The sequence below is a fragment of the Amblyraja radiata genome, chromosome 23 (assembly GCF_010909765.2).
Source record: "Amblyraja radiata isolate CabotCenter1 chromosome 23, sAmbRad1.1.pri, whole genome shotgun sequence".
NCBI classification, from domain to species: domain Eukaryota; kingdom Metazoa; phylum Chordata; class Chondrichthyes; order Rajiformes; family Rajidae; genus Amblyraja; species Amblyraja radiata.
In genome coordinates, this window is record NC_045978.1 from 21,699,423 (window position 1) to 21,719,642 (window position 20,220).

Below are 20,220 nucleotides of genomic sequence, written 5' to 3' on the forward strand. Positions count from 1 at the left end.
CCTATACTAAAACATAAATCCTACAAAAATGATACAAGATAGCAAAAAAAAAGACTGCAAAATGTTTAATGCAATTAGAAAATTAGCCCATCGCAGTTTTCCATTATTGAGGAAAATTAGTGTTGTGCAGGTCAGTTCAAGAACCTGTAGGAAAATAGGTGTTCCTGAACCTGGTGGTGTTGGACTTCAGGCTTCTCTACCTCATGCCCGGCAGTAGCAACAAGAAGAGGGCATGGCCCGGATGCTGGAGATCCTTGGAGTTTGATGCCGCCTTCTTGAGGCAACGCCTCATGGAGATGCTTTTGATGGCGGGGAGGGCTGTGCCCGTGATGGACAGGCACCACTCAACCAGGCGTTCGATTGCTCTCCTGTATGCTGCCTCATCACCCCCTGTAATTCGGCCAACAGCAATGTCCGTTGTTGATGAATTTGGTTGGTGAATTAATAAATGCATTGGAGCTGCGCTTAGCTGCACAGCCATTGGCATAACGAGGATAGAGCACAGAGCTAACTGTGCAACCCTGAGGTGCAGCTGCATTAATGATGAGCGAGGGGAAGACGCTGTTTTTCAATCGTCACTGAATGAGGAGTGCTGAATGCCAAGCTGTAGGGTATGAACAGCAAGCGGACATGTGTAATCCCGTGATGCAGAATGGAGTACGGTAGCATCTGCTGTTGAGGTGGTGAGCAAATCAAACCAGATCCAGGTCATTCTTGAGGCAGGAGTTGATTTATAACATAACCAAATTCTCTTTAGACTTCAGACTTTAGAGTTACAGCGTGGAAACATGCCCTTCAGCCCACCGAGTCCACGCCAACCAGCGATCCGGTTTGTAGGTTAATTGGCCTCTGTAAATTGTTCCGTAGAGTAGGGAGTGGGAACATGAGATAACATAGAACCAATGTGATCGGCGTAGACTGGGTGGGTAGAAGGGCCTGCTTCCCCACTGTATCTATATACAATATGGACTTTAAATTAATCCCACATCTCAGTTCTTTGACCATAAATAACTCTGCAAGTTATGCTCTTTGAGCCTTAACCGAGTTAAAAATGCACCTCCCTCTAAGATTATATAATTCAAAGCACAGAAGGACATCAGTTGACCCACTGTGGTTGTTCCGGCTCTTGGGTAGTACTGGTATTTTGTCCCTACCCTGCATAGCCCGATCCACACGCAGTGAATCACAATGCCCTTGCTCCAGAAAGCAGCTGGCATGCTCCAGGTTCCGTTTGAGTCAGAAATACCGTGCTTATTAGTCATCATTTCTCAACCAGGTTTGGTGAGTGGATCTCAAACAAGAGGGAAGCCATCTGGCCAAAAAGGTTCCAGTTACAAAGACCGGTTGCATAGAGCTTGGCGGCATTTCCCTTGCAGACAGAAGGTTAAGTGATGATCTAATTGGGATGGTTAGGACTTGCAATTGGATGGAGATAAAATATTTCTTCTGGTGTGCAGGGGTTTGATCCAGGGCCCTGAACAAGGAAGGAAAAGCCTTAAAATTAGAGCCAGCTGGACCCCTTCTCAAATATATTTGGAACACTTTCCAAAATAAAACTGGAGACTGCAGCTCACTAGGGATTTTCAGAAGTGAGATTGATAGACTTTTGTTAGGCAAGGGTATTAAGGAATCTAGGTGGATAGATGGTGTTAACATGTTATGGGTGGTGGAACTGGGTTAAGGGATTTTATAGGTCACTGCTGCTTCTAAAGAGCAATACACCATATAGACACATAAGCTCATAAGTCATAGGAGCAGAATTAGGCCATTCAGCTCATCAAATCAATCCCGCCATTCAATCATGGCTGACCTGTCTTTCCCAACCTCATTCTCCTGCCTTTTCCCCCATATCCCTTGACACCCTTACTAATCAAGAATCTGTCAATCTCTGTCTTAAAAATACCCAACGACATGGACTCCACAACCGTCTCTGGCAATGAATTCCACAGATTCATTGATTAAAGAAATTCCTCCTCATCTACTTTCTAAACGGCACGACCTTCAATGTTGAGGCTATGCTCTCTGGTCTTAGACTCTCCCACTAGTGGAAACATCTTCTCCACATCCACTCAATCCAGGCCTTTCACTATTCAGTTAGTTTCAATTAGATCCCTCCCTCATTCTTCTAAACTCCAGCGAGTACAGTCCCAGTGCTGTCAAATGCTCATCATACGTTACAAGGAACTGCGGATGCTGGTTTACCAGAAAATAAATATGCTGATTAACTTTGGTTACTTCTGGTACCCTGACATTCAGGTTTGAAGGTTAATTCATTTCTGTAAATTGGCCCTAGTGCGTAGGATGAGATAGAATAGAACTAGTGTATTGATGGTCAGTGTGGACTCAGTGGGGCAAAAGGGCCTGTTTCCACACTGTATCTATAAACTCAACAGGTCCCGCAGCACCTCTAGAGAACATGAATAGGTGACATTTCAGGTCGGGATCATTCTTCATCCTAACCCAGACTGAAGAAGGGTTCCGACCGAAACATCACCTATCTAATGCGCTCCTGAGATGCTGCCTGACTGGGTTTAGAGATACAGCATGGAAATAAGCTCTTCGGTCCAGGCCAACCATCGATCACCCACACACTAGTTCCATGTCATTTAATTTTCGCATCCTCAACACTGGGTGCAATTTACAGATTCCAATTAACCTGCACGTCTTTGGAATGTGGGAGGAAACTGGAGCACCCGGAGACAACCCACGCGGTCACAGGGAGAGCTAACAAACTCCGCACACGTGGTCAGGATGGAACCCGGGTCTCTGGTGCTGCGAGGCAGCAACTCAGCAGCTCTACCGCTGTGTCATTGTGTCGCCACCGCCCTGTGTGTTTTTCGCTCAAGATTCCAGCATCTGCAGTTCCTTATGTCTGCTATAAATCTGCTGTAACTGGATCATAAATACCCTGAAATATCCCTGGGGTTTACTGCCAAAAAAGCACAAGAGGGACCAGTGGAAATTCAATCGTGTTAACAATACAAAAATTCTGAATCATCTTACTCGATTACAGATTAATGAGAAAACAACATTTCAAAATAAACAAAAAGTTATTGCCAACGATTATATTCACACAGGAAAAGGCACCTGGAATTCCAGGGTTCTTCTCATAAAGTTATCCAAACCACCCGATTAGATTACACCTAGTAATCACTCCCAGCTATCCATTATTCCTCCACTAGTAATGTTTTTCCTTAAGTCACTCATCTCAACAACAATCACCAAGCCTGCTGTGCAAAAGCTCTGAAAAGAAACAGGTTTTCCCCAATCATTCATTAAAGTGCATGGATGATATAAAAAAGGACAAGGGAGGGAGGAGGGAGGATTAAAAGGCAATCATAAGATCACTGCTAACAAGCAAAGACTGATGAAAACTCCCAACCTAACAGCCTCACCAGACTTGGAAAGTGAAGTTTTAACTCACTTGCAGGTGCATAGTTTAGAAGGATTTTTTTTTTAAAACACACTTGTGTATTGCAAGAGCGAAGTGGAAACGATTCAGAGAAGTTAAAAAAAAATGCACTTAAGTAGTCACGGAGAGAAAATAAACAATTATGGCCCACTCAATCGTCCTTTACTACTCCGTGAATTTGAAGGACTTTTAAAAACAGCAAGATCCAATCTCTTTGGAGAACGGGGCCTGATACTGTGGTGGAGCTGAAATAACACACTTAAGGTGAGCCCCATTAGATTAATGGCCATTTCTCTCATGTTAACTTAGCTCCCTTCCTGTTATTGCCAGACTCTAACACACTCTGGTACCTCCAATGACATCGCTACTCAGCGTTTCCATAAAATATCCACAATGCTGCAGTGGACAGAATAAAGAAATCCTTCATTCAGACCATCGCCCTCTGTAATTAATTACTTTATTTAAAAAAAAGAGGGTTCGCTGATGATAAGAGGCGTACAGTGGGTGCTCACTGTGTTTCTCTACATCACTGCAGCAACTAGACTTCAAAAGTACCTCACTGGCTGCAAAGTGGTTTGCAACATCCAGGGATCACAAGCAGTACTACATTACTGTGCACCCTTCATTACACAGAGACACATCCTTTTATTGGAAAATAAACCAAATTCACGCCTTGGAGACCAAACACCTTCGGCAAGGTGGTGCAGCGGTCGTGTTGCTGCCGTACAGTGTCAGAGACCCGGGTTCAATCCTGACTACGGGCGCTGTCTGTAGAGGATTGTATATTCTCCCCGTGACACGCGTGGCTTTTCTCTGGTTTCCTTCCACACTCCAAAGACGTGCAGGTTTGTAGGTTAATTTGCTTCGGTAAAATTGTAAATTATCTCTAGTGTGTGCGTGTAGGATAGTGTTACTTTGCGGGGATCGCTGGTCAATGCGGTCTTAGTGGGCAGAAGGGTCTGTTTCCGCACTGTATCTCAAACAAAAAAAAACTTTCTCCATCAAAAAAAAGATGCACTGCTGGAGTAACTCAGCAGATCAACCAGCATATCTGGAAAACATGGATTGACAATGTTTCTGGTTGGGATCCTCCTTCTGAAATGTCACCTATCCATGTTCTCCAGAGATGCTGCCTAAACCACTGAGTTACTTCAGCACATTGGGTCTTTTGTTGTAAACCAGCATCTGCAGTTCCTTGTGTCTTCACCGTTTTCCATCTTTTCCTTTCCCGCCAATCCTTATCCTAGCCTCTCCAGAACAGCACAAATTCTTTAGTTTAGTTTAAAATACAACATATAAAATAGACCCTTCAGCCCACCAAGTCCATGCCGACAATCGATCACCCGTTCACTAGTTTTATGCTATCCCACTTTCTCATCCACTCCCTACACACTCGGGGCCATTTTATAGAGGGCCAATTAACCTACAAACCCACACATCTTTGGGAGGAAACCAGAGCACCTGGAGGAAACCCTCGTGGTTACAGGGAAAACATGCACATTCCAGCACTTGAGGTTCGCTTTGGACCAACAGGTCATGTAATAATGATACAATGCAAACTCGGTCTCGGAAGTCGGCTATGGGAAGGGTTCTGCCGGCTCCGGCCAGGCTGGAGGGCCAGAGCCCCAGCAGCAGGGGGCAAATTCGAGCCGCTGACTGGCCGCGGAAGTCACGATGAGGTCGAGATCGGCCAGCTCACCCAAAACGAGCGTCACATATTTGGGGGGACCTACGGTGGGAGATTTCAAGTGCGCTCTCGTAATTTTATTTTGGATTGAAGGAGGTGCTGAACCACACAGTTGCCGGAGGGAAAAAAAAAAAAAATCAGTGGTGGACCTGTATTTAGGATGATTAGCAACAAAAAGACTTTGAACACACTTAAAAAGAAACCGCAGTGGAGTCATTTCACCAGCTCAGTCCCCACCATTCACTTTCTCCCTGCGCTGTGTCATTACCGAATAAATCACGTCAGTCATACAAAATGTTCTCACCCACAGCAGTCCACTCACTTGACATATTGCACAGCTTTAGCCTCATTAATCAGAGATTACGGGAGGGTGAGGTAATAAGGCCGACCATTTTCCTTTTTAAACTGCTGCCGTTTATTATGGTGACTGTCACAGGTTTCTCCTTGCATTAGCTGCTCTGCACGCTTAACGTATTGTGGCACTGATTAAAAGAAACACTCACACAGTGGTCAATTGTCACCAAAACACTCGACTGAAAATACTCCCTTTCTCAAAAAAAACGTTAAGTCAACAATTAAATTAAAAGGAAAACATTCAGAACCTTAATCAAAGCCATTAAAGCAACCACATCAAAACAAATCACTGCTGATTGACCAAAGATGTTTCATACAGTTTGGTATTTGGGCAAAGACTTGCTGTAGGAATTAGTGGTTATGGCACTGCCAGAGAATACTGCAAAGAGACCTTCATGGAGTTCACTTACTGCCTTATGAAGGGCTCTTTTGATGATCTAGGTTTGGCTAAAGTCGGTCATTGCTTGACTTTAGAGGGGGTTTGTGTTTCTGCCTCCGTCACAGTTCTTGCAAAACCCTTTGACTCTCCACTCCTTCCCCTCGACTTCCCATCCCAACTGTGTTTAACTATACCACCAAACTTGGCTATGGTTGTGTATACTTTTATAGATGTGGAGATTAACATTCAAACAACTTTACAAAGCTGTTTTGAGCAGCAATGTGTTTATCCTCGAGCCACATTTCATTACTCTTTGAATTAAAGGTGCTCAGATTTAGCAAAGTGACTATTAGCAGACATGCATGAAATACCCTTGTCTGTTTTGTTTACAGACAAGGTGATGACCTGTTGACTCGGGCACCTTGATTAAAATAATGGATGTGCAAATTTTATCCGGTAAACCAAGACTGCAGATCCACGACACTTTGAAGGGGCGGCACAGTGGCAAAGCTGCCGGATCCGAGTTCGATCCTGTCTGCGGGTGCTGTCTGTACAGAGTTTGTATGTTCTCCCTGTGACCGCGTGGGTTTTCTCTGGGTGCTCCAGTTTCGTCCCACACGCCAAACCGACAGGTTTGTAGGTTAATTGGTTTTGGTAGAATTGTCGCTAGTATTTAGGATAGTGCTAATTACGGGGATCGCTGGTCGGTGCAGACTCCGGTCTCTCTCAAGTCAAGTAAACTAAAGCAACTTTCCTCCCTCAATAGCACATTCTAATTTCCCCCATCAATTAAACTCTTGAAGCTACTCCCTAAACTTATTCATCTCTTCCTGCTCCTCTCAATCAGTTGTTAAAACCTACTTGTTATAGGAAAGATGTTGTCAAGCTGGAAAGAGTGCAGATGATTTACGAGGATGTTGTCAGGTCTCGAGGGCCTGAGCTGTAGGGAGAGGTTGAGCAGGCGAGGACTTTATTTCTTGGAGCGCAGGAGGATGAGGGGTTAACAGAGGTGTACAAAATCATGAGAGGTATAAATCTGGTAAATGCAGAGTCTTTTCATCCAGATCCAGAGTAGGGGAATTGAGAACCTGGTTTAAGGTGAGGGGAGAAAGATTTAATAGGAACCCGAGGGTTAACTTTTTTTTACATAAAGTGAGGTGGGTGTTTGGAGCGAGCTACTGGAGGAGGTAGTTGAGGCAGGTACTATCGCAACATTTAAGAAACATTTAGACAGGTACATGGATAGGACAGGTTTAGCGGCCAAACGTGGGCAGGTAGGAAAGTTGGACAGAAGGGCCTGTATGGCTATGACTCTGCCACTTTTATCAAGCCTTTATCCCCATCTGTCCCATCTGCTCTCACATATGTTGGTCAAAATCAAAGATATCTTTGGTCAAAATTAGTCATGTAATGTTCCAGAGAGGCGCTTTGGTGTTACAATGTTAAGGTGTTATTGAAGCCTAACTTTGTTGTTCCTTCATGAATGAAAAGCCTATAATCACACAAACGAAGCGCTGGTGATATAATTATTATAGCTCTTCCATTTCCCAATGGCGAGCTTGCTTTAAATCTGTTCGGAACACCAGTGCCCAGAGGACCAAGATAAATAAAGAAATCCATTATTCCAAGGCAATTCCAGACATGAGAATTGTGACCAGATTATATGACTGAATGTTGCCTTTGGTTCGGCTCCAGTTTTCCAAATAAGACTGGGGTCAGAATAGTCAGGGTAACAAGTGACTAGTCATTGACAATATCAAGCAAGGAAAAATCGAACCAATTTACAAGCGCCGTGGCACAGTCTGAAAAAAAACTCTCCGATAGATTGTGTCACAATGCCAGAATAACCTGGGGTTGAACACTGCCCATTCACTTTTGTAGTTTGTGTTAAAATAAACCCCAGTCTCATTCCCTCGCGCTCTTCCTATGATGGAAACTCGGCTGCTCAGTGCCAGCGCCACCTGGATCTGAAGTACAGATGAAAGTGGACAGAAGTGGGTAGCAGCTGTGCATTCCCTGGCACGGGTGAATACTGGGCGCAGATGGCGCTGGTCGACCTGGCCGGCTGCACACTCAACCCTGCCAGTTTATTCAGCTGCTGGCATAGCCACACAGAAGCTCCAATCGACCAGGCAACGGTTTGAATGGGAAAGGAAAACACTTAACATTAATCAGAAAAGGGAAAGTAGAACACAAAAGTAGTCTACAGAGTTACATAAAGGTAGGGCAGCACAGTAGCGCAGTGGTGGGGCTGCTGCCTTACAGTGCAAGAGACCCCATTTCAATCCTGACTACGGGTGCTGTCTGTACAGAGTCTGTACGTGCTCCCTGTGACTGCGTGATTTTGCTCCGGGTGCTCCAGTTTCCTCCCCCACTCCAAAGACATACAGGTTTGTAAGTTAATTGACTTTGATACAATTATAAATTGTCCCAAATGTGTGGGCTCGTGCTAGTGTACGGGGTGATCGCTGGTCGGGGTGCAGACTCGGTGTTTCCATGCTGTATCTATAAACTAAACTAAATCCTGTTCTCGCACTACCTCCAAGACTCCTTCGTAGAACACAAGGTGCAGAAGTAACTCGACGGGGAGCATCTCTGGAGGACATGGGTAGGTGACGTTTCAGGTTGGGACCCTTCTTGAGATTGATTGTGGTGAGGTGGGAAAGGGGGAGAAAGCTGGAAGAGAGGAGCGGGCCGGACAACGCCTGATGAATGATAGGTGGAAAAAGGACACAAATTGATGAAGTAGCTCAGCGTGTCAGGCAGCATCTCTAGAGGACATGGATTGGTGACATTTTGGGTCGGAACCCTTCTTCAGACTGATTGTAGTGGGGGGGGGGGGGGGGGGACCTCAGATGAGAACCAAAGGGCACAGCCTCAGAATACAAGGACGTAACTTTAGAATGGAGCGGAGGAGGAATTTATTTAGCCAGTGGGTGGTGCATTGGTGGAATTCATTGCCACAGAGGGCTGTGGAGGCTGTCAATTAGGTATTTTTAAAGTGGATAATGACAGGATCATGATTAATAAGGGTGTCAAAGGTTAATCGGGATCAAACCCGGTTCTCTGGCGCCTTGAGGCAGCAGCTCAACACCGCATCGCCCCACTGTCATTGTATTAGGCTCTTTACAACTTCATTCTTGAAGACGGGCTTACTCACCAGACATGAAGCTGTGCAACAAGGAACCAGGAGTTCAAAGTGTCAGGCAAATTGCATCCTGCATTCAACAGAAACACATAGATTTCAGTGTTATTAACATATAACAGTTGACAGTTTCTTCCCAGCTGTTATCATGCAACTGAACCATCCTACCACCAATTAGAGAGTGGTCCTGACCAACCATTCACCTCATTGAAGCCCCTCGGACTATCTTTAATCGGAAATTTACTGGACTTTATCTTGCACTAAACATTATATCGTTATTCCTGTATCTGTACACTGTGGACGGCTTGATTGTAATCATAAATAGTCTTTCCATTGACTGGATGGCATGCAACCTCAGTACATGCGACAATAAACTAAACTAAAATATAATATAAAACACAGAAAAACGCAATTTTGAGTTACATCCTGCCCAAAACAGAAAAAAAAGATCCTACTCAAGAACGACAAAAGACTACTGCCGATCTGTGAGAAGTTCGAAATTAGTGTTCCCTGATTCCAGTTCATAGTTCGAGAAAGGAGACTTTGACGTAATTTGTTTTTTGATACACGGCATGGAAACAGACCCTTTGACCCATCGAGTCCATGCCGACCATCGATCACCTGTTCACACTAGTTCTATACTATCCCACTTTCTCTCCCACTCCCTACCCTGAGTCAGCAGCTCTACCAGCTGCGCCACTGCGCCACCCTAATTAATACCCTTTTGATGCAGGCAGAACATATGGAAGAACATTCAGACTTCTGCATGTTCTTCCATAAGGTTTAGTACAGTCCCGATTTTCCAATTTACTTCATTGTGGATACTTGGCTTCTTTTCTTGAACACTTATACTACAATGATGAACTATATTCTGCACTCTGGTATTGTTCTCTTTGCTTTACCTGTTGTACTTGTATGGGTTGATTGAATTCATATAGTATCATCTGATTTGATTGGACAGCACACAGAAACAAAAGCTTTTCACTATATCTCAGTATAGGTGACAATAATAAACCAATTCACACAACAAGATGGGTCCCTTAGAGAAATAAATCATAGTCATAGTCATACAGCATGGAAACAGGCCCGTCGGCCCAACTTGTCCACGCCGACCAATATGCCGTCTATACTAGTTCCACCTGCCTGCGATTGGCCCATATCCCTCCAAACCTATTCTATCCATGTACCAAAGGTAGACAAAAGTGCTGGAGAAACTCAGCGGGTGCGGGTTTCGGGCCGAAACCCTTCTTCTCCTCCCTCCGAAAGTATGCCTACTTTGAAGAAGTTCGCCTCCTCCCTCCGAATATCTCCTCAAGCTATCCATGTACCAGTCCAAAATGTTTCTTAAACATTGTGACAGTACCTTCCTCAACTACCTCCTCTGGCAGCTCGTTCCATTCATCAACCACCCTTTGTGTAAAAATTGCCTATTAAATCTTTCCCCCCTTCACCTTAAGCCTTTGTCCTCTGGTTCTCAACTCTATACCTTGTTTTCCTGTTGTAACTCTAAACTAATCAAAATAACTAATTTTATACACCTCTATAAGATCATCCCTGATATTCCTGCACTCTGAGGAATAAAGTACTAGCTTGCTCAACCTCTCAATATAGCTCAGGCCCTCGAGTCCTGGCAACATCCTCGTAAATCTTCTCTGCACCCAGCTTATTTATGTATAAAGCTCCTGTGCAAGGACAGGGTGCAATCCCTACCAAGGTCTAATAGCCTTCCCATGGCTACTGCAGAGCAATTTGGCCACAGAAGCCAAGGGGCGTAAGGTTGGAGACATCAATGGGCAGAGTGGCAGGACAAACGCAATCATTTTAAAACCACAGGAAGGCGAATAGAACATAAAGTGAAGTTAACCTTCTGAACCAATGAAAACTCAAACAGAGATATCTCTTGGGTTATTAAAAAAAACTGTGATTTTTCAGGAAGTACAAATGAAAGAAAATATTATGCAGAAATTGAGAAATTAATTAGTAAAGAAGTCATGTGGGGTCACAGAACTGCGCAACCTGTCAACACCAAGCCAATTTTCTACTTCGTACTAACACTGCCTTGCTTTCATTTGGCCTACGTTAGTTAATTCTAGTCAAAGAAAGGTGTGTTTCATCACGGAGACCATGTAAGGACACTGGAATTGGAAAGTTCAATGAAGAGGAGGTGCCCCTAAAACTGTCACTCTTAATATTCCCGTCAATAGCTCTAGGCATTTATCCAGAGTCGACGTAGGTGCCAACTTTAATCCCCTGCTCCGTTCTCACTTAGACCTCGAATTAGAGGGCATAACGTGCCAGCAGTTAGTAAGGCTTGTTCTCCTTGAAGCAAAATAAGGTTGAGAGGTGATGTGAATGAAGTGCATAAGATTGTGACTGACAAAAGTGGCAAACAAAACAAGTGACAAACAAAATGATATTGGAGAGCGAATGGGAGAAACACATTGTTTTGATGTTGAGAGTGGCTCTACTCTGGAGCTCACTGCTAAAAGATAGTGGAGTCAAAAAGGGCGTTCAAAGGAGAGGCAGACAGGCACTTGGAGGGGTTAAGCTAAATTTATAAGACCAGGGCAATTAAATGACCGAAGAAGGGAAATAAAAGAGACAGAGTGCTGGAGTAACTCAACAGATCAGGCAACATCTCTGGGGAACATGGATAGGTGACATTTCAGGTTGGAACCATTCTACAGACCTCCGAGTCGTAAAGCAGCAGGAATCAGAGAGGGGGAGCGATGAGAGAGAGTGTCAACAGAACTCCTGTCGGAGAAAGGAGGAGAACTTCTTGAAAGTAGGCACACCTTCAGGAGATTTTGCAGTGGAGCAGTCAAAATGTAGAAATGAGGAATGTAGATGCTGGTTTACAAAAAAAAGACAAAGTGCTGGAGTTACTCAGCAGGTCAGGCAGCATGCCTGGAGAACGTGGGTGGGTAACGTTTTGGGTCAGGACCCTTCTTTAAAGAACTATTCCTGTACTACTGCAGAATCCCTCGGCTAATGAGGTGAAAAAATGACTTGGAGCTCGTAACAGTAGCCAGTTTATCTCCTGCCCCTTGTTAGAAATGGTCGTGAGGTAGATCAGAAGTCAAGTCACGTAGTCTATTTACTGACACGATATTCAGACTCACTATTAATCAAGGCAGTGTAGTAAGTAACTGCAGATGCTGATTTACACCAAACATAGACACAAAATGCTGGAGAAACTCAGCATGTCAGGCAGTATCTCTGGAGAAAAGGAATAGGTGACGTTTTGGGTCGAGACCTTTCTTCAGACTCAAGGCTATTTGGCTGTGACATAAGGATGTCCACTAACACCTCCTAAAAGTACACCCCAATAAGTCAACGTCTTTGAGGAGTGAGGTGATTAACAGGGAGAGAGGTGCAATCCATTTCTTGGTATTGATTTATATTATATAAATAATAGTTTAATTGTTGAAGTTTAACTTTAAACTTTAGGGATACAACGTGGAAATAGCCCCTTTGGTTCTCACATCCATGCCGGCCAGCCATCAGGCCGTACGCTAGCACTATCCTTAGGGGCAATTTACAGAAGTCAATTAACCTACTGACCTACACGTCCTCGGAGTGTGGGAGGAAACCGAAGCACCCACGTTCACAAGGAGAGCATACAAACTCCCTACAGACAGCACCCGTAGTCAGTATTAAGCCAGGACTCTGGCACTGTAAGGCAGCAGCTTTACCACTGCGTCACTGTGCTTTTGCTGGCTATTTCACATGTTGAATCATTTGTTTTGTGTTTCAGCTGCCTCTAACTGCTGCTATTTAAAGCAATTACCGGTATCTTGATAATGTTGGGCTGCATCCCATCATAGATATCCCCTCTACCTCGTCCTCTCTACTACTTAAAACACGTCCGCTCTTCCAATTCTGAAGACAGGGTGTTGACTTGGGATAACTCTCCAGAGAGGCTAAGAAGGGTCAGTCTGAAGAAGGGTTTCGACCGGAAACGTTGCCTATTTCCTTCGCTCCATAGATGCTGCCTTACCCGCTGAGTTTCTCCAGCATTTCTGTCTATCTCCAGAGAGGCTACTTGTCTGACCATGCATTGAACAATTCCTGTGTTTATAACACCTTTTATAGGATAGGGAGAAGGGTGCTTGGGCTCAGTGAAAAGAAATCAAATACAATTTAGTTATCAATTCCTATTTTTTAAGCTTCAAAATGATTTTTTATTTTTTTTATTTTTTAAAGGACCCAGAAATTTGCTCAAGCATAAAACCGAGGACTGTGAGATCTGCATGCAACCCAAACTCTTTATTTCCTGACAAGTCTCTCATCTCTGTGCATGCCGGAAATCTAACCCCTACTCCCCTGCCTCCATCCCCTTTCCCTAACCCAGTGTCCCCCACAAATGTGCTCCATAGTGGCCCAGCCGGTAGAGCTGCTGCTTCACAGTGCCAGAGAAACAAGGAACAGCAGACACTGGTTTACAAAATAAGTCAGTGCGCTGGAGTTGCTCAACAGGTCAAGCAGCATCTCAAGAGAACGTGGATAGGCGACGCTTCAGTCTGAAGAAAGGTCCCGGCCCGAAACGTCACCTATCCATGTTCTCCTGAGATGCTGCTTGACCTGCTGAGCTACTCCAGCATCCTGTGTCTGTCAGGGACTTGGATTCGATCATGACCCCAGTTGCTGACAATGTGGAGTTTGCACATGCTACTTGTGACCACGTGGGTTTCCTCTGTGTACACTGGTTTTCTCCCAAAGATGCATGGATTTATCGGTTAATTAGACTATTGCCCCTGGTGTGTAGGGAGTGGATGAGAATGTGGATGTGGGATCGCATAGAATTATCGTGAACGGGTGGTTGATGGACGACGTGGACAGTGGGCCGAAAGGTGCGTTTCCATCTGATGCTAAACTAATCTAAACCCTTCCCTCACACTACCTACAAGGCTCTTTTATAGAACAGAAGATGCTGGAGTAACTCAGCGGGTCAGGCAGCATCTCTAGTGGACATAGATAGGTAATGTTTCGGGTCGGAATCAGTCAGACTGATGGCGTGGGGTGGGTAGGGGGGAGAAAGCTGGAAGAGGGGAAGGAGCAGGACAAAGCCTTGGTGAGTGATAGCTGAATAAAGGACACAAAATGATTGAGTAAGTCAGTGGGTCAGGCAGTAACTCTAGAAGACATGGATAGGTGACGTTTCCGGTCAGGATTGTAGTGGGGGTGAGAAAGCTGGAAGAGAGGTGGATAGGATCATCCCTCCTCTTTCTCTCTCTCGCTCCCTCTCTCTCTCACACTTCTCTGCTTGTACGACATTCAGATGAAGATCCGAGGGCACAGCCTCAGAATAAAAGGACGTAGCTTTAGAATGGAGAAGAATTTCTTTAGCTAGGGGGTGGTGAATCTGTGGAATTCATTGCCACAGACGGCAGTGGAGGCAAATGCATTGGGTGTTTTTGAAGCGGAGACCAACAGGTTTGTGATAGGTAAGGGTATCAAAGGTTATGAGAGGAAGGCAGATAAATGTGTTTGAGAGGGAAAGATAGATCAGCCGTGAATAAATGGCGGAGGGGACTCGATAGGCCGAATGGCCGAATTCTGCTCCTATGACTTGTGGAACCAACTTGAATCCAAGTGGTTTATGAGTGGGTTGCCCCTGATCCAAACCCAGCTAGAAAGACTGGCCACGTCAGGACTGAGTCAGGGAACCCAGCTCTGAAAGGAGCTTATTCCCAAATGCATCATATGGACACAGACTTTAAAAACTGACAGTTAACAGTAGCCAAACGACATGAAAGAGTTCTACATCCACAACCTAAATTCACAGGAGTCCCACCAAATGCTTTCCATGTTACAAAGTAACTCCAAAAAAGGAAGAAAAAGTTTAAGTGACTTTTCCTGACCTTATTTTCATTGCTTGCTTGGCTGCAATGCAGTTCTCCACTGGAATTCTATCTCGCAAGAAATTTTAGGAACAGGAAAAGGTGATTAGCCCAACAGGCTAGTGCTCTTTCCATGAATCAACCCCACTGATCAGACCTCTGACTGAATGCCACAATGCTTCCCTACTCCGAAACAAGCCGTGTGGCTCTTCATCTGGCTTCAGAACATGCAAACACCATACAATCAGTGCAGGAGATCAAAGAATCATACCAGCACCGAAAGTGGCCCATTGCCCCGACATGCTGACCTGGATGCCCCATGTAACCTGGATCAATGGAGCTTTAAAGCAACAGCTCTACTAGATGCACCGCTGGTTCACATTCCCATCCAAACCCCACATCAGTCTGAAGAAGGGTCTCAACCTAAAATATCACCTGTTCATTTTCTCCACAGATGTTGTGTGACCCGCTGAGTTCCTCCAGCACTTCCTAGGCTCATATTCACTTACCTCTGAATTATTTTATTTAGTTACTGAATTAGTTCAGTTTAATGATCCATGCACTTGGATTACTAGCCGCATACTGCCTCTAGCTTTAAGTTTACTAATATTATGTGAACCGAGAAAAGTTTTGTTTTGCATGCTAACCAAACAGATCAGACACACTATACATGAACACAATCGAGCCAAACTCAAGTACAATAAATAGGGCAAAGGGAAACATACAGAGTTGCAAATATCAATCGCAGCATTGTAGTGTATTCGTTCCAGAGTCTAATGTCCACAATGGGGTGGAGGTGAATCAGACAATATCCTAAGTATTGGAAGGACCATTCAAGGCTATTCCGAGTCTGGTGGTGCACGCTTTCAAGCTTCTGTCTGTACTTTCTGCTGGATGGGAGCAGGACGAAGGAGGAATGACCAGGGTGGGAAAAGTCTTTGAATATGTTGGCTGCTTTTCCAAAGCAGCGTGAAGTGTAGGTGGAGTCGATGGTGGGAAGTCTGGTCTATGCTTTCAACATTTGGAGAAGACTCCTACCTCTCCTTTTAATCTGGAAAGCAGCTGAGATCCTACTTGCCTACATCCATATGTCGACTTCGGCCTTTCACTTATTTTATTAATGTCTCAGTGCTTTTAAACTACCATCTTATTGCAAAAGGCAAGAAACCATTGTAACAGTAGACTTAATTTTAGCATTACACCTTAGACTGCCTAACACTGGTAGAGTAGAGGGATCTAGGAGTGCAGGTACATAGTTCCTTGATGTTAAACCTTGATGTTAAAGCCCGCGGGCCACGGTTGGAGCGTTGATCCCAGGCAAGGAATCAGCTCCAATGGGAAATCCACGCCCCGCGGTGGGGCTCAAAGTCAGTCCGGAGCAAGGCCTCCAGCTCAACATCATGGAGCTGGCGTCCTTTGCTCGGGACTGACTTTGAGCACCACCGCGGGGACGTGGACTTACCATCGGAGCGATCCATTGTCTGGGATCGACGCTCGAAACGCGGCCTGCAAATTTCACCATCGAGGAGCTCGTAGTCTCGGGTAGAGACCGATGTCGGGAAGCTCCAAACGACGCAGAAGCTTTCGACCAGCCCCGACCCGGGGTCCGATCACCCGGCGCGGAGAACTGAGATACCCCGGCGGTACAGGAACTTGATCGCCCCGACGCGAGGGCCCGACCGACGGCAACGGGAGCCAAGATCGCTCCATCAACGGAAGGCTCGAGGCCTCTGACCACGGGAGAACAAAGAAGGGAAGAGACTGAACTTTTTTTCGCCTTCCATCACAGTGAAGAATGTGGAGGAGTCACTGTGGTGGATGTTCATGTTAAAACGTATTTTGTGTGTTTTGGTGCTTTTTATTGGTATGACTGGATGGCAAATCAAATTCCTCGTATATTGCAAAACATACTTGGCTAATAAAGTATGATTATGATTATGTACTATTGTTACATTTAAGAGCCATTTGGACTGGTACATGGATAGGATAGGTTTAGAGGGTTATGGGTCAGGTGCGGGCACATGGTGCTAGTGTAGATGGCCGGCGTAGGCTAGTCGGGCTGTATGACTATGATACTGATGCAACATATAACTTTGGGTTCAACAAAATGCAAATCTATATGCCAAATTAAAAACAAAGCAAGCATTAAGTACAGCTGAGTTTGATATACTGCAGAGCTCCATGACTGTACGTACTTTCGAAGAGTTCTTCATAGTCGGTTTTCTCCACACAGCAAGTGTACATGCGCAGGCCAGCAATCTTAATTTTCTACAGAAAGAATAAAGGAATGTTGACACGGATAAAACCGAGAGGGGAAGAAGCCCTAGATGTCAGCTGTTGTCATTTTACATGCAGTCCACAGGAAATGAGTCACGTTTAACACAATAAACTTAACCCAAAGATTTTCTATAGTTAGAAACAAGGAACTGCGGATCCTGGTTAATACACAAAAGGACACAAAGTGCTGGAGTAATTCAGCAAGTCAGGCAGCATCTTAGCTTAGTGGTAGAGTATGGAAAGAGGCCCTTGGGCACACTGAGTCCGCACCGATCAGCCATCACCCATGTACTAGTCCTATTCATCAGGGACAATTGACAGAAACCAATTAGCCTACAAACACGTACGTCTTTGGAATGTGGGAGGAAACTGGAGCACCCGGAGAAAACATAAGTAGTCACAGGGAGAATGTACAAACTCCGTACAGTCAGGATCGAACCCGGGTTGCTGACGCTGTGAGGCAGCAACTCTACCGCTGCACCACTGTGCCGCTGGATCTTGGAAGAATTTGGATAGGTAACTTTTCGGGTTGAGACCCTTCTTCGGACCCTAACCTATTTTTTACTTCCTTTGCCACTTGTTCTCCTGGGGCACCTTTCAGAGGGGAGAAGTATATATACGGTAAGCTCCCATTATCAGGAAACAGGGAACTGCCGACGTTGGTGTCTGAACAAGGATCATGGCCCAACAGAAACCTATCCATGTTCTCCAGAGATGCCGCTTTAACCTGAGTTACTCCAGGACTTTGTTCCCCATTGTCAGAACCCTGACAATGTTCAGGCGGCCACAAAATGCTGGAGTAACTCAGCGGGTCAGGCAGCATCGCTGGAGAGAAGGAATGGGTGATGTTTCGGGTCGAGACCCTTCTTCAGACTGATGTCAGGGGAGGGGGCGGGACAACGATAGCATGTAGTCGGAGACAGTAAGACTGGTGGGAGAACTGGGAAGGGGAAGGGGATAGAGAGAGAGGGAAAGCAAGGGCTATCTGAAGTAAGAGAAGTCAATGTTCATACCGCTGGGGTGTAAACTACCCAAGCAAAATATGAGGTGCTGTTCCTCCAATTTGCGCTGGGCCTGACTCTGACAATGGAGGAGGCATAGCACAGAAAGGTCAGGTTGGTAATGGGAGGGGGAGTTGAAGTGCTGAGCCACCGGGAGATCACGTAGGTTAAGATGGACTGAGCGGAGGTGTTCCAAGATAGACAAAAGGAGGATGGGTATAAACTGCACAGAGAAAGTAGAGTTAAGATGATACAAAATGGTGGAGTAACTCAGCGGGTCAGGCAGCATTTCTGGAGAAACTCAGCAGGTCAGGCAGCATCTCTGAAGTTTCGGGTCGAGACCCTTCTTCAGACGGCTTCTAACGATGGGTCTCAACCCAAAAAACCCATTCCTTCTCTCCAGAGACGCTGTCTGTCCCGCTGGGTTACGTCGGCATTTTGTGTCTATCTTCGGTTTAAACCAGCACCTGCAGTTCCTTCCTGAGCATTTCTGGAGAACATGGATAGGTGACATTACAGGTCAGAATCCTTCAGACCCAAAACGTCAATTATATTTCTCTAGAGATGCTGCCTGACCTGCTGAATTACTCCAGAACTTTGTCTATCTCTGATATAAACGAGCATAAGCAGTTCCTTCTTACACAAGTAGAATTAAAACATCATGTGGCGTTATTGCCCAACTTTGCTCCTCTTGGATGTGATATTTTATGTACACTGAACATAAAATTGAAATAGGTAACAGATGATCAGTGGCTATGCCCATGGGCGATTAAACAGCCAGTAATTAAATAACAAGGAGAGATTTTGCCAACTAGTGTTTTATTCTTTGGCACCTTGAAGGTCAAGTGGCAATTTGGTTCTGTTGGCAATGCTGGTGTTATGACCCAACCCTAATTGTCCCGTGAACTACACGACTTATAGGCATTAGACAATAGGTGCAGGAGTAGGCCATTCGGCCGTTCAAGCCAGCACCGCCATTCAATGTGATCATGGCTGATCATCCACAATCAGTACCCCATTCCTACCTTCTCCCCATATCCCCTGACTCCGCTAACTTTAAGAGCCTTCTCTTTTGTAAGTATCCAGAGAACCAGCCTCCACCGCCCCCTGAGGCAGAGAATTCCACAGACTCACAACTCTCTGTTTCTAAGCTTTCTCACAGGGCAGTCTGCACGGATGGGTCTGGATCACATCAGTCTGATGCTCCCTGACCCGCAGTGTTCTTCCAGCAGTTTGTTTTTCATTGTAAGACTTTTGTTGTTCTGTTTCGGGACAAATGACAATAAAATACTCTTGACTCTTGTGGAAGAAGGAACTGCAGTTGCTCCAAAGACAAAGCACCGAAGATTGACACAAAATGTCGGAGTAACTCAGCAGGTCGTGCAGCATCTCTGGAGCAAAGGAAAGATGACGTTTCTGATCGAGACCCTTCTTCAGGCTGAGAGTGAGGGGCGAGGGAAAATAGAGGTATGAAAAGGTACAGAACAAATCAGAGCCAGCACCGATGACGCAGGAAAGGTGGAGCCCACAACGGTCCATTGTTGGCTGTGGAAGAGGTCATCTGTTGATGGCCCTGATTTGTTCTGGCTTTTTTTCACCCCCAGTTTTTTTCCCCCCCCCCCCCCTCCCAAACCCTACTTTTCTGTCTGAAGAAGGGTTCTAACGCAAAACATCACATATTCTTTTTCTCCAGTCATGCTGCCTGACCCGCTGAGTTACTCCAGCATTTTGTGTCTGTCCTAATTTCTTGTGTTCTTGAGTTAAAAATCAAAAAAGGAATAACACGGTCGTTGTCATACCCGTGGTGAATATTTCCTGCACTACCGTAGAAGGGCTTCAGTGGCTGTAAGTTGCTTTGGAATTCCCCAAAGTCACAACAGCAGTGAATGCCTGTCTGTCTTTGGTAAATGAGTGCCATTGATCTTTGACTAGAATGGAATGATTGATGTAAGGTTTTTCAAGAGAAGGTTGATGCAAGATAAAGTCACAAAGGGCATTCTGCATCTAACCAGAAGAACAAGATCACGATTCACACCATGTTCAGATCAGATGCTGATTGTAAAAATGAAACGAGGAAGATCGATCAGTAGAAAGTAGGAACTGCAGATGCTGAATTACAAAA

General features: G+C 45.1%; 1 protein-coding gene across 2 annotated transcripts in view; it reads right to left on the reverse strand.

The window, feature by feature from the left end:
- Nucleotides 1-20,220, reverse strand: part of LOC116986323 (ubiquinol-cytochrome-c reductase complex assembly factor 1) — an 88,436-nt gene that overhangs the window by 52,899 nt on the left and 15,317 nt on the right. For both annotated transcript variants that reach the window (XR_004415452.1, XM_033041744.1), the window contains exons 4-5: nt 17,016-17,088; nt 8,993-9,050 (exon numbers count right to left, since the gene is read on the reverse strand). Coding sequence is in view for 1 of the 2 variants with exons in the window: in XM_033041744.1 (XP_032897635.1) it covers nt 8,993-9,050; nt 17,016-17,088 (131 nt within the window). In the remaining variant the exon portion in view is untranslated. The remainder of the gene's footprint in view (nt 1-8,992; nt 9,051-17,015; nt 17,089-20,220) is intronic.